The following is a 24,773-nucleotide window of genomic DNA, read 5'->3' as shown; positions in this document are numbered from 1 at the left end:
AAAACATACTTATAATACAAGGATTAACTAGCTCGACACTGCAGCACATGAACAATGCAGCTTTCTGCAGCTTTAGCCTCTGACGTTTAGCATGATATGAACTACGTGGCTATCGGGTGCATATTTACAATGTTGTGCACAAGACTCTCGCCACATAAAGAGTCCATGAGTAACCGTGAGAAATGAGAAGCCAGCTTTTGTCTACCTGTCGTGCATCATGCAGATTGTACATTATCCTACAACACGTGACAACAACTCACTTAATAAAAGAAAATTCTTTATGAAACTTTTCAGACAGCATTTTCCGTTTTGGGGGAGAAATTTTAATCAGAACAGAAAGATCTTCTGTGATTGAACTGAATAAACAACATTTTACTTTGTTTATATGTGGCGGACCCTGCCACCTTTCTAGTTTCAAACAGTGTTCTTGGGACCTTATTTTCCTCTGAGAACAGCTTGTTATAGTAAGTTTGACTAGTATTTCTAGATCCGAGTGATGAGGACAGCAACGTTTGGCTTTAATTGTCTATTTGACTAAACTGTATACGTTTGTCATAACTAATGAGTTGTCAGATAGAGACAGAAAGATAAAGATAAGATAAACTGTTTTCAAAGTGAGTCGGGAAATCCAGCTCCAGTCAAAACTGATTAAGAGTAAAAACTATGCAATTAAATGTTTCTAAATTTGTGGAGTTCAGTGTAAGCTCTGACTGTAACAAAAATAAAACTAGAGAAGATGTGGAGAGGGAAAGAGAGACAGGAAGGAGTGGAGGTTTTAGAAGCAAAGAGAGAGGGAGAAAAGAGGAGAGAGACAAAAACTTTGGACAAAGCTTTGTTAAAGAAGGTGGGGCGCTGAAAAGCCCACTGGAGAATTCTGGGGAATTCTGTTTGCTTGTGCTGCATTACGTTCCCTGTGCAGACTTTATGGGAATGGACCAAAATCAAGACAAAAAGAAGGGGAAATAAAGCTTGTATCTGCAAGGAAAAGTTTTTTCACGGTGAATGAAAAACAAATATTTGAACAGATGGAAACATTTTTTTTTTTTTTTTTTTATGTTTCTTCTCTCGCTGCGTCGAGGCACCGCAGCTTCATAAGCATAGCACAGAACGCCTCATTCGGTTTTCACCCTTCAAAAACTTGCTAAAATACACAGCTGAGAAGAGCGAGAGAGAGAGAGAGAGAGAGAGAGAGAGAGAGAGAGAGAGAGAGAGAGAGAGAGAGAGAGATACAGGAAAGGGAGAGACACAGACAACAGGGGAAGTGAGATAGAGAGGAAGATTTGGGATAACAGCCGCTTGGTATGTAGACAACCGCTGTGAAAGGAAACAAACAGATCCACAAACACACAAATCTTTCCTCCGTTACCATGTCTCCACTCTGCACCTACACACTGTATATCAGTGTTTACATTTGTCTATTTGTGTACCTACGTCACTGTGTGTGGGTCAGTCTCTGTGTGTGTGTTTTCCGGGGGGTTTGAAGTGTTTCCAGCGGCAACACCCAGCTAGTCAACATGCGGTCAGCAGGAATCCGCCCCCCCCTCTCTCCAAACACCAACAGCCTCATCACACACTGGCCCGGACTCAAGCAAATAAACTGCAGTGCAGCGAGCCGGAGAGGCTGCAGCGAACATCACAGAGCTGACTCAAGAGAAAAAGCTGCAGCATGCAATTTTTAAAAAAAAAATAATATCAAAACAACCACGCACATGGGATGCATTATCTGTCTGGGTCTGTCCAAACCCCGAGTGTTTACGTGGGTTTTTGATGATGTTACGGGTGTTTTGGGGAGCACGTCGTTTGCAGCAGTGTGCTCCGCCGTCACATAGCAACAATAACAACTTTCATGCATTGGTAAGAAAGGCAAATACTTTAAAAGTGAAAAAAAACAAAGTAGTAGTAACTGATGGGACCATCGGCCCAACCCTAGCTGACATGAAAGGAAAGTCTTCAGGATGGCGGAAAATTTGACCACCTACAAATTCCATGACATTTCAATTTTTTGGGTACAACATAATACAAAATGATCAAAAGCTCCAGAACAGCAACTAAATGGACCTTAGGTGAGATCTGGAGAGGTTGAATAATGTCGTCTTCTGTTTCATTATTCAGCGTTTTTTTTGTTCAAACTGAGTACAGACTACTTTTACTGGAGTTCATTTGAATAAGTATCCTTGAATTTAGGCTTTAATTTCAACTATTTTCAGCAAATGAGGTTAGAGTGCAGTTAAAAGGACAGCTTGGCTTTCTCATTTAGAAATTTACAACGCATTAAGGTAGGATTTATTACGGGGCTTTTGTATTAGAGTGCATTAGTTTAAGCTGAGCAGACCGAATGTAATAAACTGGCAAGTGAGCGTGTGGTTTGATGAGATTCTGAGTCATTATGTTGGGAGATGACTGTAATTTTGATTTGTCTTAACACCTCACAGTCTTAAATAGAAAGAACCGGAAGTGATCTAAAGGGTGTTGGATTATTGAGACAATATCAACGTATACGTGTGTGTATAATATCAGTGTTTCATTATCAAGATTATCGTCAATACCAGTTGATCAAGGTATCCCCTCTGTAAATGACGTCACTGTGGCGGAGCAGAACGGCTTTCTCTATTTCAATATTTTGATCTGTGCTTATTGCAAGACCATTTACAGAGAGAGGTAGCGCCACTTTATGTTTACAAGATTCATTATTGAAAAGTGGGTCAGCTCAATTTATGTGAATCATTAATGAAAAGATCCCTCTTCTCCCAGCAGTCTTTGAAGTGGTCAGACAGTTAAACCAAACTCCATTCTAAAAGCAGGTGTTTCAAATTTTGCAGTTAATCCACGGTTTACATGAGTACCAAACACTACGTCACGTTACACAACACCCGTCGTTCCTGACGGCCCTTTCTGACGCTCTACTACCTGTCAGCATCATCACCACTGCCGGGTCTCTGAGCCCTGCTGAGGGGCAAAGAGGGATTTACGAGACGCTGAAAGCAAGCCAAGTGACTTCCTGTGGCAGCGGGAGAGCTCTCCAGGCGAGGATCATTATTCACCATCTATTGAGCTCAGGGATGAATGGTTCTCATCCACTTACCACATACTATTTAATGACACACACACAGTCACACATGGCTTTTACATGACTTCTTTCAGGTAGAGTCACACAAAGGAATCCAAGTTCATATAAAGTGTAAGAATGTGTAGCCACACAAACTCCCTGCAGGGTTTCCTCTTGCCACAGCAGAGCCCAGTGTGTGTGTGTGTGTGTTTTGCTTAATGTTTTGAGGCATGTGCTGAATGAAGCCGTCGGACAAGGAGGGGTTAAAATGGGTGAGGCGGGGGTAGTGTGAGGAATGTGACACCGAGGGCCAAGAGGGATGATGAGGGACACTTACAGGAATCTCTCAATTTCCCGTCGAGAGCCGTTTAAGAATCAGAATTACCACAAACTGCTGCGCTCACGCTCTCCTAACCCCGGATTCTTCACTCCTTTCACCGTCCACACACGCCATAACGATTCACTGAATCACACCTGGTAGGGCTTTGGGTTCATTAACAGCCAAACAAACAGCTTATGATGATTAAATTCTGCATTTATCCTATTTAAGAAAACCTGGTGCATTTCCCAGAAAAGTTTGTTTTTAAAAGAGAGACGATCTACCAAACACTGAGCTTGGATACATAAACTAGCATATGGGGAACATCCTTTTTTGTGTTACATCACTTAAAAAACACCCAAAGTGGATATTTATTTAAACAAAAAAAAGCACTGGTTTATTTCTTTAAGACCACACAGTTGCAGTTCTGCCCAAGTACACGTGCTTCGTGCTCCTACATGCACCACAGACATGAGATGCAGGGCTGTTTGAGAAGACTTCTGATGAGGTGCAGCAGAGAAATCGTCTTGCATTCATGCTGGGCTGCAGACGTGAGCTGAATACTGAGGGACTGGGAGGACGAGCTGGATGCTCTGAGGAATGCTGAGGCCTTGCCAAGCGAGCAGCACAGCTCTGGCTGCCACTCTGAAGAGGAAGGACTAACGCGTATAACAGTGTCTGCAGAAGGGACAGCTTCACCTGCAGCATGTGTTTACGCCGACTTTAGCACCATTCCTGAGTTAAATCAGCGCATTCATGAAGCTATCAACGGGACTGAAGTGCCACAGCTAATGACATTTTCAGACAAAGGCGCCCAACAATCACCAAAATGCATCTATTTCAATCCAGAAGGAGTGAGAATGCATTAGAGTAATGGACTGTCAATCCTAATTTGATCCCTATTCTGTGGAGTTACTGAAGAATAGCTGAGAGTTAATGGCTTCCGTGCTGTTCGCATTGCGACACCTGAGGTCTGGAATCACAAAGCGCATCTACAAAACCTTTCAGTAAATTAAAACAAGCAAAAAAAAATGTAGCTTTTCTTACCTCTACTGCCATTCTCTTCATCCTGTAAGAAAGAAAGAAAAGTAAATGTCAGATGATTTGTGATTCTGTTTCATTCAAGACCCTTTTTCCCCCTTTTAGGAATTATCACGAGCACCATAATTTATAAAATACCATGTAAATTCATGTTGACAATGAAGCTCTTTCTTTTCTGATTAAAGTTTCATCCCCAAAATGTTATATTGCACCTTTAATTGTAAAACAAACAGTTAGTTACGACCCTAGACGGACTGTCTCACCACTGATTGAAGGACGCAAGAGAGGAAAACATGATTCAGATCAATTCCTGTGACAAAAAAAGCTTCTTAGCCATGTTTGTTTTTATTCAATTTCCTCAACACATTAAACCTTAATTTTCCCTGCAAGCCTCAGTTTAAATCCACACTCCTGCTTTAATCCACCTCCCCTCAGCGACACATATGCTCTGCATGTAGCCTTTAAGACTCACTGCTGCTCTCCCAAGGCTTTTCTTAAGATGGCTCTTCAAGCTAACCCCAATATCCTCAAATTGCGATTAATCAAGGGCTCCAATCCAAGACCCCTGAAAGTAATTATAATGAAATGTGACCAATGCAGGAGGAAGGGGATTTGTTTTCCCCCTCTCCCTCTCATTGGTTTGGGTTACGTAATGGGAGAACTGGTGAGAGTTTACAGTGAGTGTGACCTGATGGATTGAAATTAAAGGTTTCAGTTTGTATATTTCTCAGGTTTGATTTATGATAAGACGCCACAGACGTGGCTTAAACACACACAGACATGTTTCTGCCCAGCAACAGCTTGTTTTAGTTGTTATTTCCATTAAGTGTCACATAATTAATTAGACAAATAAATTATAATAATGCCAACTTATAATGCAGGAGATTAAAGGCTGAATTCAGCTTTTTAAAGATTAATTTATTGCTTTAATTTGACTTGGTAAGCATCTTAGGCCTTTTAGGTTTTAGGAGGCCAAATGTGCTAATGTCAGTTCAATTCAAGTCCACACAGCCTTCATATCCTTTGATTAAATCAAAACAAGATCTGAGACGCACACAATAGTCAAGCTTGGACTTTAAAGTAGCCGAAACAGCATTGTGATACCCGAGAAGGCCCCTGGGCCAATCTGTCTATCTTTTCGGTTACACAAATGTCTAAAAATCCTAACTGTCGTGCCACAGTGTCTCCTTCAACATGCGGAAGCAAAGCCAAAAGCTATAAACATAAAGCACTATGCTAACTTTGTAGGACATCCTTCTGTGCAAACTGGAGAGGTTGTCAAAATACACTTCAGAGGAAAGTAAACCCAACTTATCCTGAATTATCACTTAGAAAAACTAATAGTCATGACGCCACGATAAGCTTTGACAGAGCCGACTCGAAACACAGGCACATTTTCCCATTAAAAGAAGCCCAGTCATATTTACCCAAAGCCCTTTAGTCTGTGTTACTCTGTGCCCATTAGGAGCAGGATGTGCTGTAATGTCGGGATTAATACCAAAGGGCACATTGGCACTGATGTTATCCAGAGGACGGCTGGCTGACTTCCCAGGTGGGATGATACAAGTCAGAAAAAGGCTCTCACTGAATTACTGACAATGCGTATCAATATGTACACTTCCACAGCAACATTACTGCTCCAGTGTCAGTGAGCAACTCATGGCGACTCAGCTATTAAACAAACTCAATAACATCTTCAGCAGATTAGATCTGAATTGATTAGGCCTATATTTCCAAGTGCTAATGCTGTGCCTACCAGAGATAACATTTATATAACCTCCATGCTACATATTTATTCTAGCTGGATATTTAGTGTGTGGTTCAGTGTGCTGTTGATGGACATTAAATCCAGAATAATTCTGGCTTCAACTGATTTTTAATCAAATGTCTGAAAAATAGCTAAAAATAAACATATTTATGTGACATCTCAAAATGTCTTGTTTAATCTCATCAACAATCCAAATAACCCAAAGATATTCAGTTTCATAGGACAAGAAAAGCTGGAGATGGAAATAGTTGTAGTTGAAAAATGGCTTACTGCAATTAATCAATTATCAGAATAGTTGCTAGTCAATATTCTGTCATCGCAGTTTTAACAGAATGAACAGATGTTGGAATTGGAAACTTACTTCTGTAACCTCTAGTTCTGGTAAAAACCCCACTAATTTTTCCTACAATGCTACGTGACTTACAGTTGGAGAATGTTTACGTCTTTGATCAGCATGAAAGTCACTTGATTTAATCATAAGTACAAAAAAATGAAAGACTGCATTAAAGATTGTTATTTTAAAGAAAGCGGAAGGTGAGTAGTTACCAAAGAGTCTTGAAGTGTATTTCTATAAAAGAAAACATAATAAAAGAAAAAAAAAATGTAATAACATGAACTACTAACATCGGGCCTAAGCCTCAAATTATGGTTTGGAAAGAACTGGAAACACAATAGCTTTGCTTTTAAACCCTGGATGAATTCGGATGAAGTCAACAACTGTAGCGGCATGTTTTGTTTCCAGCCCCAACAAAGAAGCCTTTTGAATCTGCTTCAGCTCTGATTCGCTACTCAATGCCAACCATGACCAAGACTTTTGGGTTCTGTAGTATATGGCGCTGTTTGCCATACTAACAAGATTTCTCTGAAACCAAATGGAAATAATTATAATGGTAGAAGTAAAAAAAACTACAGGTGAAGTAACTGCTCAGTGGACCTCGAATTCCAATAACAGAGTGAACATCACCAATTTTTATAATTATTTTGGTATATTACTTTGAGTTTTTTTGATCGTTTTTTCATTTATTTAGGTGTATTAATACTGTGACCTCTACAGTTAATAACTACCACTCACTGAGGATATCACTAAAAGAATCATTTAAAATGGGAACACAGAATGGGGGAAAACCCTTACTCCCACTTCACAACTCTGCAGCACAAAGGAAACTCATCACAGCTGGAACAAATTACAACATGTGGTGAAAAAGCTTCAGAAAGATCTCAGCAAAAAAGTACACTATGATCACTAGTACATACTGTATCCTGAAGACTGAGACACATGTCCCAACAGCACTAAATACTCTGGTGTTTGTTTAGGGCTGTGTTCAAATAGCAGCTGAAAGTCATAATTCTGATATTGTTCCCCCTCACGTCACACAAATCAAAAAGATTTCTTATCGCTGCAGACATTAAATAAAGGTAAATAAAGTCACATTTTATGATAGAAATCTGCAAAACTGACCAGTAGTTATAATTTTAGCTCCCTTGACAGCAAGGCCAGAGTTAAAACAGAGGACAAAATCACCCCCGTCTAATTTTAAGAATATAAAGCACTTAAACAGGGGTATGGATCGGCTATGACATAATACATTTTGGTCCCAAAAATCTTTCATCTTCTTCTTAAACTATAAATCAAAATCAAGATTTATTTCCTGAAACAGCTGTGGTCTGAGGTTATTTCATCTGCTTCTAATATATCGTCTCTTTAAGCAAAGATTTTAATGACAGTGTCTTAAATTAAGTCAACTCCTCCTGCCTGCCTGAGGCTTACGTCACTTGATTCAACAAAAGTTTATTTACGTTGGAAACGTCTGTAGTTTTTCTTTCGCTGGCTGTCAGAATTTCTTGGTTATTTAAAAATGTATTCAGCTCAAAATTGCACTAGATGGATGTTTTGTTTTGTTTTACTTGTGACTTAATGTCGTCAGAGGGGTAGGAGACGATGTTATGTCACCTTCAGAGAGTTGTGGACGGCAGACTCGGGAGGGTAGACGATGAAGTGTCGCAGTGTGAAGCCGAAGCCCTGCGAAGTTCGCCGCAGATGAAGCGTCTTGGGCCCCGGCCAGGAAAAAGGCTCCTCCTCTGGGCCGGGAGAAGCCGCAGTCGACGCCTCGCTCTGATCGCGCCCATCCTTCTGCTTGGCCTGAAAGCAGAACAAACAAACACGAATGTCAGTTTTGAGCTTCAGAACATATACAGTGTGAAAATATGTGTATTTGTTTACAGATGACAAAATTGTTACCAAACTCATTTTTGCTACTATCAACTAAAACCAAGTTAGCTTAGCATGAAGCTTGTTATGTTTTCCAATAAACAAGATATTACTTGGTAATCAGAGCTTTAGAGGTACATTTGTGCAGGTTTTGTTTACAGTGGAATGAACCAGGATACCTGTTTCCAGTTTGTATGCTATGCTAAGCAAAGCTAACCCGCTGCTGGCTGTAGCTTCATATTTAGCAAACAGATGTGAGTATGGTATTCATTTTCTCATCTAACCAAGATCATGAGTGCAAAATCTGGGGAAAAAAAGCTTAGTTCAGTATTACCCAACATTGCTGCTTGCAACGGTTTTGCCTGCTCAGACTTTCAGAAGGCAATCAATTGAAAGAATCTCATATTTAACAAGAAAATATGTATCCTGGGACCCCTTGGGCAGTTGACAGCGCATGTTGGGTTACGGTTCGATGCTTTTAGATGATGCAACGCTCCCCAGCAAAGAAAAACAAATGTGGTTGTGAAAATAATGACACACCGATAGTAAAATACCACATGTTCACCGCTGAGAACCGAAAAGAGTACAGTCACTCATTTTGTTTCATCCCTGGTAATTGTGTAAAGAAAAGTGGTTTTGCTAAAACAATGAAAAGTATGTTTTCACAGATGAAACCGCCCATGGCTCAACTTGATCTGAAAACACAAGAAATCCCCTGTTGGGGATTCGTCACAGTTATCAGACTACGTCATGTTGTTCCTACTGAATAACAAGGTGTCACTTTGTCAAGGTTTTAGTAATAGTAAAAGACAAGAAGGTTTGTTGTTAGAAGAGGGCTTCTGTGTTAGATAATATTACATAAATGGATGATTACATAATGATCTTAGACTGCAACCTGCCTGGTTTCGAGGAACACATTTGACCTGCAATCTCTCTGCTTTCTGTCATCAAAAACTGATGATCAAACAAAAATTGAATTGAAAAATAAAATAAAGTTGGATAAGTAAATAAATAAGTAAATGAACAGATAGATAAAATAAAAATAAAAATCATGCATGGTGGTAACAGTGACAGTTAGTCCAGAGCCATGAGAATGCTGAGGACATTCATTCTCGCTCGACACATCCAGTATCCAGAGATGAAAATGGTTCAAATGTTGGTGACAAAGTCCAAAAACACAGTCAAATAATTTTGTTCCTAAGTTGTGGTTCATGTCAACGATTGCTGAGCGATCTGTCAGCATAATCAGGACTGTCACTTGAGCCACATTTGTGCTGCCTAGAGCTCCACACAACTGTACATATGGCTTTAGTTATTGCACATTTGGAGCTTTGCAGGGCTATTTGGCGTGTTTGCATGATGACAGACTTATCTCCTACATTCCTACTGTGACTAACACGGGATGAAAACAACCCTTAAACGCTGGCAGCTTGCGTAACTTTACGTTCATCAAAATAACTTAACAAGACAGTAAAACAGCCAAATCAGATAGGTAGGGACGAAACGATTAGTCGATTAATCTTGTTAGCTACTTTACATAAAGTAACTTATAGGGCTGGGTACTAAACTTTGATGCAAACCTTTATGGCAACCAGCCCTGGTCATTTATCAGCCAAAAATGCCCCCAAAATATTGATCTAATGTCTGAACTGATGGTTGATGATGGATGGATCAGACTGATGGTTTGATGAATCAATACATTTCAACACGTCACAACAGAAACTGTGATGGATATTTTAGAGACCAAACGATTATCTGCTCCGTCAAGAAAATAACTGGCAGATTTATTGATGATGAAAAAGACGGATGCATCTCAACAGCCCAAAGAAGTACCAATTTATTCACAGTTTCCAAGTGCTATTATTGTTGGTGCTGCTGTGATAGCGAGGTCTATTGTGAGCCAATGTAAACGCTGATGGTTTCATCAATCTAAATCCAATACATTATGCAGTCAACCTTTATTATATATGATATGCTGAGGCAGAAAACTCGTCTGTTGCCAATTCAAAGTCAAGTATTGCAACAGCTTATCCATGCAATACAACAACACCCCATCCAGTATACATTACCCAAGACTTACAACTCCATTTTGAATCTATGATGCTTAGATTCTTCTTTCCAAAACATTATAAGGAACTTTATAATCAACTATAAATGCAGAAATTAGGGAATAATTCTACAGCTCTTAATCACAGCAATTTCATATTATGCCATCATTGACAAACATCCTAACCTCTCCTGCTGCGCTGAGCAGTCTGAGCAGTGAGACTGTCACATCCATCATCAAAGTCATGATGGAGCTGAACCACTGCACCACAGGGCGTGTGTTAGTGGTTATTGCTAACACCACCACAGTGACTACGAGCTGCGAGAGCCTGCCAAGAGTTTCAGCCCTGACCCAGGATCTCTCTACAGGCTCTTCTCCTACCAAAATACATCTTAGGTGTGGATCCAAAACAAAGACGCCCCTCTGGCTTCTCTCTCTACACCTTCTCCACAGACTGTATAGAAGCAGCAGATGTAGGGGCCTCCAGAGAGCAGGATGGGTGTGGGCTTAATGGTATGACTGGTGAAATCACCAGCAATACCCGAGTGGTGTGGAGCTGGAAGTGAGCCACAGTCCACAATGTAGAGAGGAGCGGAGAGGAGAGCAAGAGCTGACGCGTCAACTCAGCTGTTTGTTTTGTTTTCAGGCTTAATATTTAATGCTGCATTACGCAACAGCTTGGCCATTTGCTTTTAAATGCCCAATTTTCCATCTTTCTTTCTCTATATATAACACGCTGAATTATACAGCAGGAGGGGAAACTACAGCTGCTATAGATTCCCACAAAACAGGCATATTCAAAAAGGTACAATACTGTAAATCTGCTCCAAACAAGCTCGCACAATTACCTGATAATACGACTCAATTATGCATGCAATCTGTTCATCAAAACACTCACCATTATGTGCACACTGAGGTTTTGATCCGGACGCTGCCATATGGTGCCGTGGCCTGCAGGATGGTGCATTTGCATGCCTGTCCCTGCTTCTTTATGTATATGAGATGAGGAATTTGAATGACATTACGTGTTTCTCCGAGCTATTCGGTTTCTTTTTATTTTTTTTTACTTAAAGTCCTGTGAGTCACTCCGGAGCAGTCTGACCTCATGGATCTACCTCTTTCACTCCCACTTGCCTCATCTTTCCAAGCTTCTCTCCCTCCCAGACCACAGACTTAAACATCAGTCACACTCATTCACTATACCGTTGGAAAATATGCCTTTGAGTCTCTACTTTGGATCCACAATGATTTAATTCCTTTAAGCTTTAGGCCGCACTACGTTAAAAAGTCTTGGCTGTCTGGAAAATAAACAACATCTTCTGCTGACAGCATGCAGCAAAGTGTCACTCTGAAACTACCAAAGGGACCAACAATAAACGAAACCTAAAACCAAAACACGCACACACACACACAGCCACAGAGACACACTCCAGTTACAAAAGATATCGGTCAGTGAAACAGGACTACCCTGCCGCTGGAGAGCAGGATGACGCACTCAAAATTCCTCAGACAGCACAACAAAGTGTAGCTGCCCTGAACCTCTCCTATGTAAACCTATATGTCTCTGCCGCACGCTGATATCGCCTAAACACACATTTCCCTCGCACCTCCTCAATAGGATGTGCTCCATGTCCATCTCCATCACTATCCTTACCCGAGATCTTACGCAGTTCTTCCTGGAGGCTTCCCTGAGCCGAGCCCAGGACACACTGCGGTTGGGACTGGTGAGCCCCAGTTCAACCTCTCCCCAGTAGGCTCTGGCCAAAAGCTGGAACCAGAGACAGTACGGCTCCGACAGGCAGCCGTCCACACCGGCCAGACGAGCCCAGGGACACCCTCCAGAGGACGGGGAAGGAGAGAGCGAACAGCAGCTTTCAGCGTTCACGTCCACATCCCGCAGGTCTTGGTGATCCTTCAGAGGAACCGGCTTACAGCCTGGAGGGAGCCCGTTCCTCTGGGCCAGCATGGCATATCCAGGTCCTCAAAAAATGTGGTTTCTGTCTCGTTTACTTCCTCTTTTCTTCGTGATAGCTTACTCCAAGTTCCTCCTCGAGTCCATGTCGCACCTTCCTCCTCCGTCAGTCTGTCTTTAACTGTCTATTCTGGTCTCAGTCTGGAGAAACAGGGCTGTTCCTCTGGGCGTCCCACAGACACATGATGTTTCCACTCAGCTGAGAGGAGAAGCGCAGCGGCTGAGTGCACTGCAGAGAAGCCCAGGCCGACTGACTGACGCACCCACCCACTCACCACACAAAACTCTCTCTGAAGTATGCACACACACATTCACATACACACACCAGGCGGCCTGAAGTAAGTCCTCTCCCTTTCCTTTCCTCTCTCCTCTCTCTCTCTCCCCAACTCACCTCTCCCGCTGCCAACCTTTAAAAGTTTCAGCACAAGCACGCTAATAGGCTCACGTGTCGAGGCTCATCAATAAATCATAAGAACAAATGAAAGGGGAAGACGGGGGGGCACACACGAGTTAAAAGGTAAATACAGGGAACGTTCGTGAAGTTTTGAGAGAAGCAGCACAAAAGTTGCTATCTGCCAGCAGAACTTGGATTGTTTTCACAGCCGGGGGGGGGGGGGAAGTCAAGTGGGGCTAATACAGATAAGGGAGCATATGTGTTCCATGAAATCTATAAAGGCACAAAAAATGTACAGCCGACCCTCCCTCCTCCGCATGCATGCAGCTCATCTGGCAGCTACAAAGGATTAATGTCTGTGTGGCAGACTTGGTGGTCAGAGTGACGACCAGGAGTTGCTTCAACACACAGTGACTTATTTGTTTATTCAACAAGGACCATATGGATAAATACGGTTGTGTAAGGATAAAAAAGCAACAGATGTAAATTTATATAAGGCCTGTAGGTAAAGCGTATTGGCAGCTCCAGCCCTGGTTGGGTTTTTGTAGTCACTCCCAGATACCAGCCACCTCAGTATGCCAGATTGTTTTTATGAAGACTCATGCATCATTCCCAGAGAAATTAACAGAATACCATAAATATTGCTATACAGTATCTTGCACTGTTAAAGAAAGTGAGAAAATTTTCCCAGATCCATCCCTTTATCAGGATCTGCACCAAAACTTAATGGGGTCTATTCTGGGCAGGCACCCATCCTCAGTCCAAGTTTTGTGGAAATCTGTTCAGGAGTTTTCGTGTCATCCTGCTGACAAACCTACCAACCAGCCAACAAATATACACAGGGTGAAAAACATAACCTCATTGGCGAAGATTATAAAAAGGAGAGCCGTTGGAATAGAGATGACAGATTTTCATGGATCATTTCAGGTGTGAGCCAGCGTAGGCTAAAAATAGTCTTAAGCAGGGTTGGGTGATAAACTTTTCAATCAAATGGCAGAGATTTGTAAGCCAGTGAAGAGTTTGCTCCACCAAGACACAGTTTTTAAAGTCTGTCTTAAATCTGTACTTACACAGATACGTTGGAAACGTTGGACACTTTGGTCATTTCTCTTTCAGTACTGAATTCAGAAATGAGCCCTCTCCAGTTTTGCCAAACTTGTGTTGGGTGGTTTGATTTAATGTGAAACCCACTAGACCGGCAAACTATTTTGTTAATCAATATAAAACAGTATGTACTGTACTGTATTTTTATCTATATCTGACACATCATCACTTCTGTAGTGCACCCACACAGCTGCTCTTCTAAAGATTGTCTGGATTACAAACAATGCCAATAACAATGACAGTGACAGCTCCCTCACTAGTTTTGTTGCACCACTATGTTGACTGTGTGCATATATGCCAACAGGAAAAACTGAGTCTAATAATCTACTGTCACCGACCCAAACATTACACTCTGAATCATCTAAAATGATCCTTTAATGGCTACCCTCATACCGTCAGCTTGAACATGATAGTCCTCATTCAGGACAATCTGCTCTGAATTAAGACATTAAAGTGAACATATAAATCTGAAACTCCACCACCTGAAACCACCAATTCTCCCTTCACATTCACCTCCTCAGTCCCTGAAAGCAAGCAAAGCCCTCCGAGGCTTGGCAACTGCCTTTATTTTAGAAGCAGTGAGCCTGCGGGGAGTGGGATGGACACCTTTTAGTAACTCTCCCCGACAGAGAGCAGGGCCAAAACATCCATTTAATATTTAATCGCAGTTTCATCTAGGAGCTCTCTGGAGCTTCTGTGCAGCTCCAACTGCAACACTGGGACTCTGAGCTGTGCTACGACCTGTCACTAAATGTTGAACAAAGATGATGATGAGTCTTTAATCTCCAGGGTGAGATATTAGTTTCAGAAGATTGTCCCATAACTGTAAGTTTGCTGGTTCCCATCCAACAACAGCCCGTGCACGTCCGCCTGGATGACAGCGTCCGTAAATACCAATCTATTTTGATTCTGAGGAATATTTGCCATCCGAGACAGCGGCAGCGGCCATGAAAACAACATCAGGAACCCAGTCGTGGAATGTTCCCCCTCTCAGCGTTTTGTTATGAGCATCTTGTTACCACATTCACTCAGCTCAATATAGCGTGTGGTGTTCTGTATGGAAAAGACGGCAGAAATAGAAGTCGCCAAAGAGACACTTGACATTCTGGAAGCCAAAGCAAGGATTAAAGTCTCATAAGAGTCTGCAGCGTATATGTATATATATATAAGTGAATTTGTGAAAATATGTTCCCTTTTCCGTTTTTACAAAGCATTACAAGCCCACGCAGCCAGTCGAGGTACAACTTCCAGCCAAAGAATACTTCTTACCTCCATTAATACATTTCATACTGTTAGAGGGGTTCGTACCACATCATATATGGTCTCGAAATTCCTCCAAATCTAAAACACATGATAAGAAAAAAAAGATCTGTGAATGGAATTCCTGTTGGTGCCATGCGGACACAAAAAATAGACATGCCGCCCAGAAACACTGTGCCACAGAGCAGACCACAACAATGTCGGCCGCTGGACCAGGGTGTTCCCCCGCGGGCGCTCGTGTGATTTCATGCATTGTGTGTGTCTCTGTGTACATTAGAGTACAGGCTGGACATGCTACGGCTCGATGTGCATATACAGAGTAAGGAAGGATTTATGTGTATGTGCTCTGGCTTTAGATGTTTGCTTTAGGTGAGGAGGGCGGATCATGGTTTAATGTGGGGGAAGAATTTGCACAGCTTTAAGGATAATTCAGGTCATATCAGGTATTCTAGCTGCAGAGTTAAGTAAGCAGAGGAGTCGTGTTCTTGTGTCTTAGTGAATTACTGTGAGCAGGGCAAGGACTTTAGAGACGTTTCATGGCAAAATTCATTACCTGAACACAAAAGGAAGATAATAAAAACGTTAAAAACTATTACGAAGAGCTGTTAAGCTTATAAAATGGAGCACTACTCATGATTTTACATCTACAATGACCATGACCCTGTTAACACTAAGACAGCTATCCATCTAAATAATGAGTGACGTGTAATTGCATTCAAGAAGCTTTAGACACATTTGAGACAGATGCTGAAAAGTCTTCATGTGTCACAGAATCAGTCATTTCTACGCCTTCCCGGTGTATAAGCAAGCCCTGCAATGCATGCTTGTAGTGAGAGATGGGCCACTCCTCATTTGCCCAAATGAAATCTGGCAACTTTGTGCAAAAAAAACAAGATGTGTTGCCATTGGAAACTTTCATAACCCATGAAAACTAACCGTTGCTGAGTTAAAGCAAAGACAGATTGAGCAACACCATGGCTTACTTCTCGCAGAAAATGTTTACAGAAACTCATTTTGGCGAAGTAACACATTTCCAAAATAGCTGCCATGCTAGACCAGTTTGAGCCGCCATACCAAAGTGTTTATCTGATCCCTGATTACTTTGACGATTGAACGATCTGTATGACTAAGAGAAAAGACAGCGTGAATAAGCGCTGCAACATTTTCCTCACTCACATTCTACCAATCCGCTTCATTTATGCAAGCATCTCTTTTGCCGACAATCAGCTATGAATACTAATCTGCTCAAATGCTGAAGTTATCTTCCCCTCTTCTTTTATAGTGGTTACCAAACAGCTTCCCAGAGGCCAAGGTGACATTCCCACATTGCTTATACTGGCCGCTCAACAGTGCAAAACCCAAATGTTTTCAGTTGACTTTGATATAAAACAGAGAAAAAGCAGCAACAGGTTAATGGGATGACGGCCATGTTCAAACACACAATAAACTGGCCACAGCTCTTTAACACCAGCGAGGAAAAATCTTTGAAGAAATTTACGAGATCTCACTGAGGTGCAAATTGTAAGCGATGCTGTCCATCCCACACGAGCGGCCAAAACAAACAAAAGCAGCGGAGGACCAATCGATTGGATCAACTCGAGCACGACCAGAGACGCCTGTGAAATTCTACCAGAGGGTGTGGAGGATTTACTGGTGAATGCGCTGTGACATTTAGAGGTTTTTGTCGCCCTCTCGCCACCGTTACCACTCACGGCTGGACCCAACACAGTGAAATTTGGTCTTGGAGTCCCCCTGCTGATAATTCTGGTTATGGCCTTGTGGCTTCACACAACATCACAAGCAGGGCCAAAGGCAACATCGAGGCTGCAGCTGTGGTGAAACGAAGACCAGGATGGAGAAATCGACATGCTTTTTACAGAGTGCTGTGGGGTTTTCAGGAGTCTTTGAGATTAAATCATTTTACAAATGGTGTCAGTCCAGTTTTTTTTTTTTTCTGTGATTGCAAAAGGCTAAAGAAGCCAAACTGTTTGGTGGAAAAGCTTCTGTTCAGTCACCCCAGAAAAATCTTTAAAATCCAGAACCCTAAGAGCCAAAGTTCTGTCCCCTGAGCTGTGAAACTCATTTCAGATGTTTACATTTCTGAAGAACACAACACAATGAAAGCCAGGTTGTTTCATGATGCCGTTTCATTTTAATCCACTCAAATCTTAGAGTCTCGGATTTATTAGATGATTATCTGCAGCGCTGATTTGTGTAACAAAGGAGAAAAAAGGGCCCGTGGTCTGTAAGCAGCTGACAGGATCTCTGGATGGGGATTAAAGACACAAGGCACCGACAGGCCTCTGAAAACTACAATAAGTAATGTTGAAGTCTCCACTCGGCGCTCGTGTGTGACCAACTTTATGTATCTGCGGCTGTGTGTGTCTGTGTGGGGTAGAAGAAAAGAGAAAGTCTTGCCGGAGGATTAGGCTCCATTCGGGGTGGCTTTTCAGGACTCCTGGCGGGTGTAAGATCTAATCTGGACATGCTGCATCTGGGCTCCGCGAGGTATGGCTTACTGTAACAAAGGACTGGCTAATGAGGGCCAGGGAACAGACTGCTCCCACACCACTGCACACCCATAATGCCCTTCTTCATTCGGCCCTCGGGGGGTACCGAGGGGTATGAACCCCACAATTGGCGACCCTGGGGAGGCAGCAGGCTGATCAGGCAGATACTGGAGTGGATTGATCTTGTTTCAGGCTCAGATAATCTGAGTGTAGGAGGCAATCATGGAGTCAGGTCCTGCATATGAGGGCCTATAATATAATTTTATTGCATTCTCCTCTGCCAATACACCAGGAGCAGGGGAGGGTGTTTTGGGTGTACACAAACAAAGCCAGACTTTCTTTCCTGAGGGAAGGGAAGAAACTGAGACAATAAATAATGAGCTTGAAAGTGAGTGAGAGGAGCTGTTTGCAGTTGGGAATATTGTAAACAGCTTGCTTAAAGCAATGAAAGAAATTTGAATCTGAACGAGGCAGCATGGCCAGATTTTCCTTTTGGACAGTTGAAGGCTTGTAGCAGCAACACAAAACATATCCCGGATGAGATTTTTACACAGTTTTATGTTTTAGAAAGTGCTGAAAAATTAAGTCAATTAATGTTTTAATCCTTTGACAGAACATCAATGGGGGCTACCTATCAAATGACCATTTCACCTGAACCTGCAGCTCCCCTCGGCTTTGCTTTCAGCTCATTGTGTAGCTGCCCTTCCCACTGCCACTGCTCTCCTAGCATCATTCTCATTGAAAAAAGACCCACTGTATTCACCTGGTCAGCACCAGCAGCAGACAGACAAATTTACAGACCAGCTGGATGAACGTAGTCAAGCATTTAGAGGCTAAGATGTTCGATATTTCCCTCAGAGGTTGGAGGAGAAGTGTAATCAGTACAATAGCTGCCACTGTTATTCAATTATCCTACTTCTACATCTGTTATGGCAGAAAATAGATATTGTTCCTCCACAACTGCAACCACAAAAGGACCCAGAATGGCTTTGACAACACATATATTTACTGCAAGTAACAATCAATGTTTTCTGTTAACAAACGAGAAGTCCTCATTCAGTTATTCAGATCCTCGAACAACACAATGGTTGCCTATTCTCATGCATGCCTTTGTTGTGAGGAGGAAGTTGGCACAGGCTTTCACTTCACTTTAAGAAGCATCCAAATCAAACATAAGTCATGACGCAACATCTCACAAAAGCTACCAGTTTAACTCCCCGTGAGTCATGCCCACGACAAATTTATGAGCCAGTGTATCACTTCTCTTCCATTGGCAAAAACAAATATCAAAATTCACAGTTTGCTATGGAGACCATCTGTGGAGAGCTGAAAAGAAAACACAGGACGGCACCGAGCTTCCAAGAGACAAAAATACAGGGGATTTCCTTCAAATCGAGTCGCGGCTGCAGAGGGGAGAGACTGATTGTTGGACACTCACCCAAAAACTAACAGGGAAGACAAAAGCCCAGAGCCCGTGGGGGTGTTTGCATGAGTTTGGCGTATTAGCGAGCTCCCCAGCAAAGGAGCGCTGCTTGATCTGGACAATTGTCTCCAGAGGTCCCTTGACACTTCCAGACAAATGGCTCTGCCAATCAAGCATTCAGTAGCCGGCTCATTCACTCCTCAGCAGCTGCTCTCAGACAGCGAAAAAAGAAGCAAATACGTTTCTGATGACAGCCTCACCCCACCCCACCTCAAACACCTCTTGAATAAAAAAGCCTCTCTCTGTCGATGTTTAATCATTGCATCTCTTCTCCTCATCACTCAGACAGTACTCCTCAGGGAGATACCGCATGGTTAAAAAGACATGAACTGAGAAAGAGCCTCAGATCATCAGAAAGCATCAATGAAGACACAGTTATTATCCTGTCAGACTGACACAGTGATGTCAGATGAGCCTGGCGTATGAGGACAGTATCAGAGGGTCAGCATGGATCTCCTGACCTGCCTTCAAAAATCTGTTTCCAGTGATTTCACTGCATCATAGGTGAATCAAAATAAAGCATGCTGAAAATAAAAAACTTTGTTAAATGTGAGTTTTGTCCTCGGGATCTTTGCTTCACTATGACAACAAAACAAATATCTTTGGGTTGGTGATAGATCGAGACATTTAGGGACGTCATCTTGGGCTTTGGGGAACATTTATCAACACTTCTGTAACTGAGAAAATATATTACAGATTTATCAAGAATGAAAATAATGATTCGTTTCAGCCTTGATGTGAGTTTATAGGTATGCTGTGGTATCTTTTTATCAAGATTAAAATGTATAACATGGATCGAATTTCATCCACTCTGACAGCTAAATTCTATTTCCAGGGCAGCAGCAGCCGCAAACTCTCTTATAGCGAATATATTTATACCAGTCCTGGTTAAGCAGCGGTCTGAGCTGCAGTAGCAGGAGCAGGTGTTGTGTGAGTGACCAGGGATTAACCTGTGTGAGCAGCGTTCATGAATGTGTCAGACTTAACGTGTCATACTCAAGGTTTAAGTGATAAAGTGATCCTAGAGGCTGAACACACCCATGAGAAAAGCAGGATCCATCCTACATAACAGACACCTCTATTCCATCCAGAACCCACCCGACACTGTAAACCACCCATGTCTGGAAACTCCACGCAGACTTCATCCATCAGAAATTGAGACAAACACCTGATTCAAGAAGCTCGGTTGCTAAAAATGCCAGAATGGGACATATAGACTAACCTGTCCGCCCCGAATGTAAACTAAGTCACTCAGGTTTTCCAGCTGTCTGAAAGGCTCCTTTAAGAAGCTGTGACACTGCCGTTAGCCAACGTGTGCTTCATAAAGAGCCCATATAGTAGCGGTGTAAGTTGATCTTGGAATTCCCTTGGCTGAGGTTTGAGGTTGGACTGCTGTAGACTCAAGGGGAAGCGAAAGGGTGGAGGGTCCAATCATTCCAGACGCATACCTGACGGATGCATAACTACAGTGTAACGGGTGACAACACATGGAGAGAGAATAGCGCTCATTCAGGAGTATTTAGCTCTGTACTGCTCAGCATAATGAAACCTCATTTATATATTTATTTCTTAAAAAGGGAATGAGATAGTCAAGTTAGTCTCTACAGCTCAATGGCTAGAGCAGACTTTATGTCATGTTTGCAAACAAAGCTTGTTTAACAAATGGCACTGACCAGTACGACTGTGATCATGGTTTGAAAATAAGTGAAGCTAATGAACAGTCGGGTCCTCGGCTGTGATGCTGGGATGGAATTACAGTGATTTTGCGGGACTGTTTATATACAAGAATTTCACATTCAAAATACGGATTTAAGTTGAATCTACAAGCTTTACCTTGGCACCAAAGCGCATACAGGCTTTTTTTCCACAGTGTAAATTCAAACCCTTTTTTTGCATATCCAGATTGTGCTCATTTTACGAAGTTTAGACAGCATCTTTTTTTTTTTTTTTTAAATACACATGAGACTATTTTTGCATATGGGATCCACACCACATGTGGCAGTGATTTGAAATGCAGATTTCTACTAATGCATCTCAGTTCTCTGGTCAGTCAAATCGCAGCATCTTTTGCTTCACTCACAGCATGACACATAACAACCATGTCAAGTCCAGAATAAGCAGCACATCAGAGTCAATACTGCTACTAGCAGAGTGGTATGGAAGACACCAGAGAGAACAGCTGTGGACAGTAACACTGATACAAATTGTCTGCTTCATGACAGCGTGATTGTTTGAAATGATGGCTGAGATCTCATGCTTCTGTGGAAAGCTACGTCACCAGCGTATGTAGTGACAGATGCCTACATCGTTACTATAACAACCCCGAGCAGATCAGTTGCTGTTGTTGCCTAGGCCATTAATGGGAGGCCATTGCTGTTGCCATGAGGAGGTGAACTTGGTCTGTAGCAGTGTTTGGGTGGGTGGTGTGGGTCAAGTGTCATCCACTTGAATGCCGGGACCCCAAGTTTCCATGCAGAACAATGCATTGTAATGAAATTACTGATGTTATTCACTTCAGCTATGAGTCCTTTATAGGGTGGTGGCTGATGGGTAAATGTGCTGAAAGGATTAGTGGACTGATGAAGTGACAGATGGCAGCGATTTAATTGACACCAATTAAAGTAACTGATTATTCGTTAAAAACTCAACCATCAAGCAAAAATGCTAAAAAATGTGTCAATTCCAGCCGGCATATGGGATGCTTTGTCTCATTTAATGTTTTTTCACCAGCATGACGTAGAATATACGTATGTATTTCATATAATGACAATATAGAGAGACGGGTAACATAAGAAAAGCGCCCAGGTGGTGCGGCCGAAAATCAAACCTGGTAGACCAGATATGTTAAGGAATATATATGATAAGTTATAAGGAAGTCTCAGTTTCCAAGTTTAGAATATAATCTTACGACATTTGGCAGTTTTGACGGTATTCCCTCTGTGACCTTGAAAGACTTTATAACACTGTAAATAGTAAATAATCATTCCATTAAATTAAATATAATCGACAGATGAATAAATAATCCTTGTCATGCCTAAAAACTTGCAAAAGCGAACAGAGGAGTGTAAACATGTCTGACTGCATCAGCCCAGGAAATGCCAAACATGTCATCTCTCGCATCCAGCAAGGCTATTCTGGTCGTCTGGTGAAATATTCACAACCGCCATTTAAAATTCATAAGCGACTGGAGAGATGCTACCAAACTCTAAAAATACTCTTCACAGCGTAATGGAAGATGAAATATTCATATTGATATGAACTCTTTCGCCACGTCTGGTGGTCTCATGTTTACCTCCCTCACGTGCAGCGGCTGCAGCGACGGCATGTTGTTGAACGCTGCTGCCAAAACAGCAGCTGTTATTTTCTTGATTGTAATTATTAGGAACTCATCCCACATGATAGCGGGTTGACTCACAGCTCTGCAGATGGTCTATATAGAACATTGTTTCACCACTTTGTGCCTCTTTAATGTGACTGTTTCTGGTTTTCATTTCGCCCTAAAAGAATGAGTAGATTAGTCAGTTGACTTTGATATTTGATACTTGTGCAGTTTATCAAGTAGAAGTCCCAATATTTGTTTGTTCCAGTGTGAGGATTTACCGCATTTATCTGTTTTGTATCATTATAAATAGAATACATTCTGGTTTTTGACTGTTTGTTGGCCAAACAAGCAATTTGAAGGCATCACGTTTGGTTCTGGGAAACTTGTTTTCTGACCCTCAATTTCCCCCAAAGACGCCACTGGGGTTTTGGTGCTCTAGTTTTTATGGACATGCTGCATATATTCTGGTACCATTTTAATCAGCAATAAGAATGCCATTGCGTTTTTGCAAAGGCATTCAGTGGACTGTAACAGATTTGGTATGGGACAGATCTGGTATTGGTTATGAAGAGAGGCGGCTCTGCACTGGAGCCAACACTGATGAGGGCTGTGGGACACGCCCTTTAAACAACACACACACATACATACAGCCTCGGGCTGACCAAGAGCTGTCATCACTTACATCGCTATTATAATCCAGCGAGAGAGAGAGAGAGAGAGGGATAAAATAAGACAGAAAAAGTGAGGAAGAGTTCATGAAACTGTGGACTCTGAGTCATTGTGGATGCCCGTCGTGTCTGACAGAGGAATGATGGTCCTTGGAAAACACCATGGTGCTTTCCTCTGTGTACTCATGGCCTGAGCTGGAGCACATACAGTACTGTGTGTCTCTCCTCCCCTCCTCCTCTGTTCACTTCCTTTCATCCCTCTCTTTCCTGCCAATGGGTGTGTCTTCTGAACTCCCCTATTCTGCAGGCGCCCTTTGCTGCACTTCATCAAACCTCCGGGTTTTTAGCCGCAGCAGCTTCATCAATTAAGACGTTGACTTGCAAGCTCAGGAACTCGCTTAGTGACATCATGTTGCGTCTCATCAAATGGACCACAGTGGCGTTTGGATGTAAAGACTTTGCAAACCCACAGCTGTCATGAGGTTAAGATCCAGTTCAGCTGATAAACCGAAATGTTGCTTGGAAACTAAAAACTGCCAAGCTAAAACAATTTAATTTAGTTGAGGAATTTTGGGTGCAAGGGCAGGCAATTAGTCGCACCTTGGAGCCCTGTTGTTTTATGTTTGCAACTTGTCCAATATGTTCTCCATTTTCTGTAATTGCAGAAAACTAAATGTCTTCACATGTTGGGCTGTTGATCAGGAGGAATAAGACATTTAACCAATCCAACTTTGATGCCTGGAAACTAGGATGCACAATACTTTTTTATTACTTTCTGACATTTTAGTCAAAAATTATTGTAAAAACAACCAACTGATCAACTGATGATGGAAATAATCTTTGTGAAGTGGAATGTAAGACAGAAAACAAAAATTCTCGGCATAAAAAAGCCAAACAAGATTCCAGAGATAGCATCACAGTTTAATTTATTGACCTGTCAGTCAGCTGCTTTCGTGCTCCAGCAGGCAAAGGCGTTCCTTCTGAGCTCATTTGGCAGCATCTCTGAGAGGATACAGGTCTGATTTATGGGCCAGAGTAATTCTGTGGATCAGCAAGACTGTAATCAGAGAGTTTATGTACATCTCGTCTGAGCTGCTGCCTAACGTCAGCTGGTGCTTCTCACTGAAGTCAGTGGAGTGACTGGGACCAGAGCCTGGTGTCACAGGTCTGGGGGTGGGAACAAAGGCGGTGATAAGAACTTGACTTAAGAAGCTGGGAAACACAGAAAACTTGACGTTACGGGTAAGTGTCCTCAGGAGAAAAGGGGCGTTAGGAGTAGTGAGTGAGATAACACTGTGGATTCAGGGTGAAATAAGGGATTCCAGATATACTGAGAGCCCCAAGAGATGATGGACTCAGCTGAAAAATGGTTTGGACGGTGCGTAACTGCTGCTAACGTCAGCCAGGACTGCTGTTCAGGACGGGGTTCAAGAGGGTTCATGTGACCTGCTGCAGACATACAGACAGACATGGGATTTATACAGGGCGGGGCAGGTGTGACCGAACAGTAATGTCCTGTATTAGCTGAGGAGAGAAGAATGTCGTCTTTCAGCTGAGCGCTAACGTCACTTGGTGGAGAATAGTTCTGTTAACAAGCAGCCAGACACATGTGAGGTATTGACAGACTTCT

At 42.2% G+C, this 24,773-nt stretch overlaps 1 protein-coding gene across 5 annotated transcripts in view; it reads right to left on the bottom strand.

Moving 5' to 3' along the window:
• Positions 1-24,773, bottom strand: part of LOC119008470 (rho GTPase-activating protein 21-like) — an 84,988-nt gene that overhangs the window by 35,079 nt on the left and 25,136 nt on the right. For 2 of the 5 annotated variants that reach the window (XM_037078814.1, XM_037078813.1), the window contains 2 exons: positions 8,126-8,314; positions 4,413-4,434 (listed from right to left, as the gene is read on the bottom strand). In XM_037078814.1, the coding sequence (XP_036934709.1) occupies positions 4,413-4,434; positions 8,126-8,314 (211 nt within the window). Of the gene's footprint in view, positions 1-4,412; positions 4,435-8,125; positions 8,315-12,084; positions 12,524-24,773 lie in introns of those variants that run through there. The other 3 variants (XM_037078812.1, XM_037078810.1, XM_037078811.1) reach the window with 3 other exon arrangements.

The sequence above is a fragment of the Acanthopagrus latus genome, chromosome 19, assembly GCF_904848185.1.
Source record: "Acanthopagrus latus isolate v.2019 chromosome 19, fAcaLat1.1, whole genome shotgun sequence".
NCBI lineage: Eukaryota > Metazoa > Chordata > Actinopteri > Spariformes > Sparidae > Acanthopagrus > Acanthopagrus latus.
Note: the sequence above shows the minus strand (reverse complement) of the source record. Positions and strands in the feature narration are given on the sequence as shown.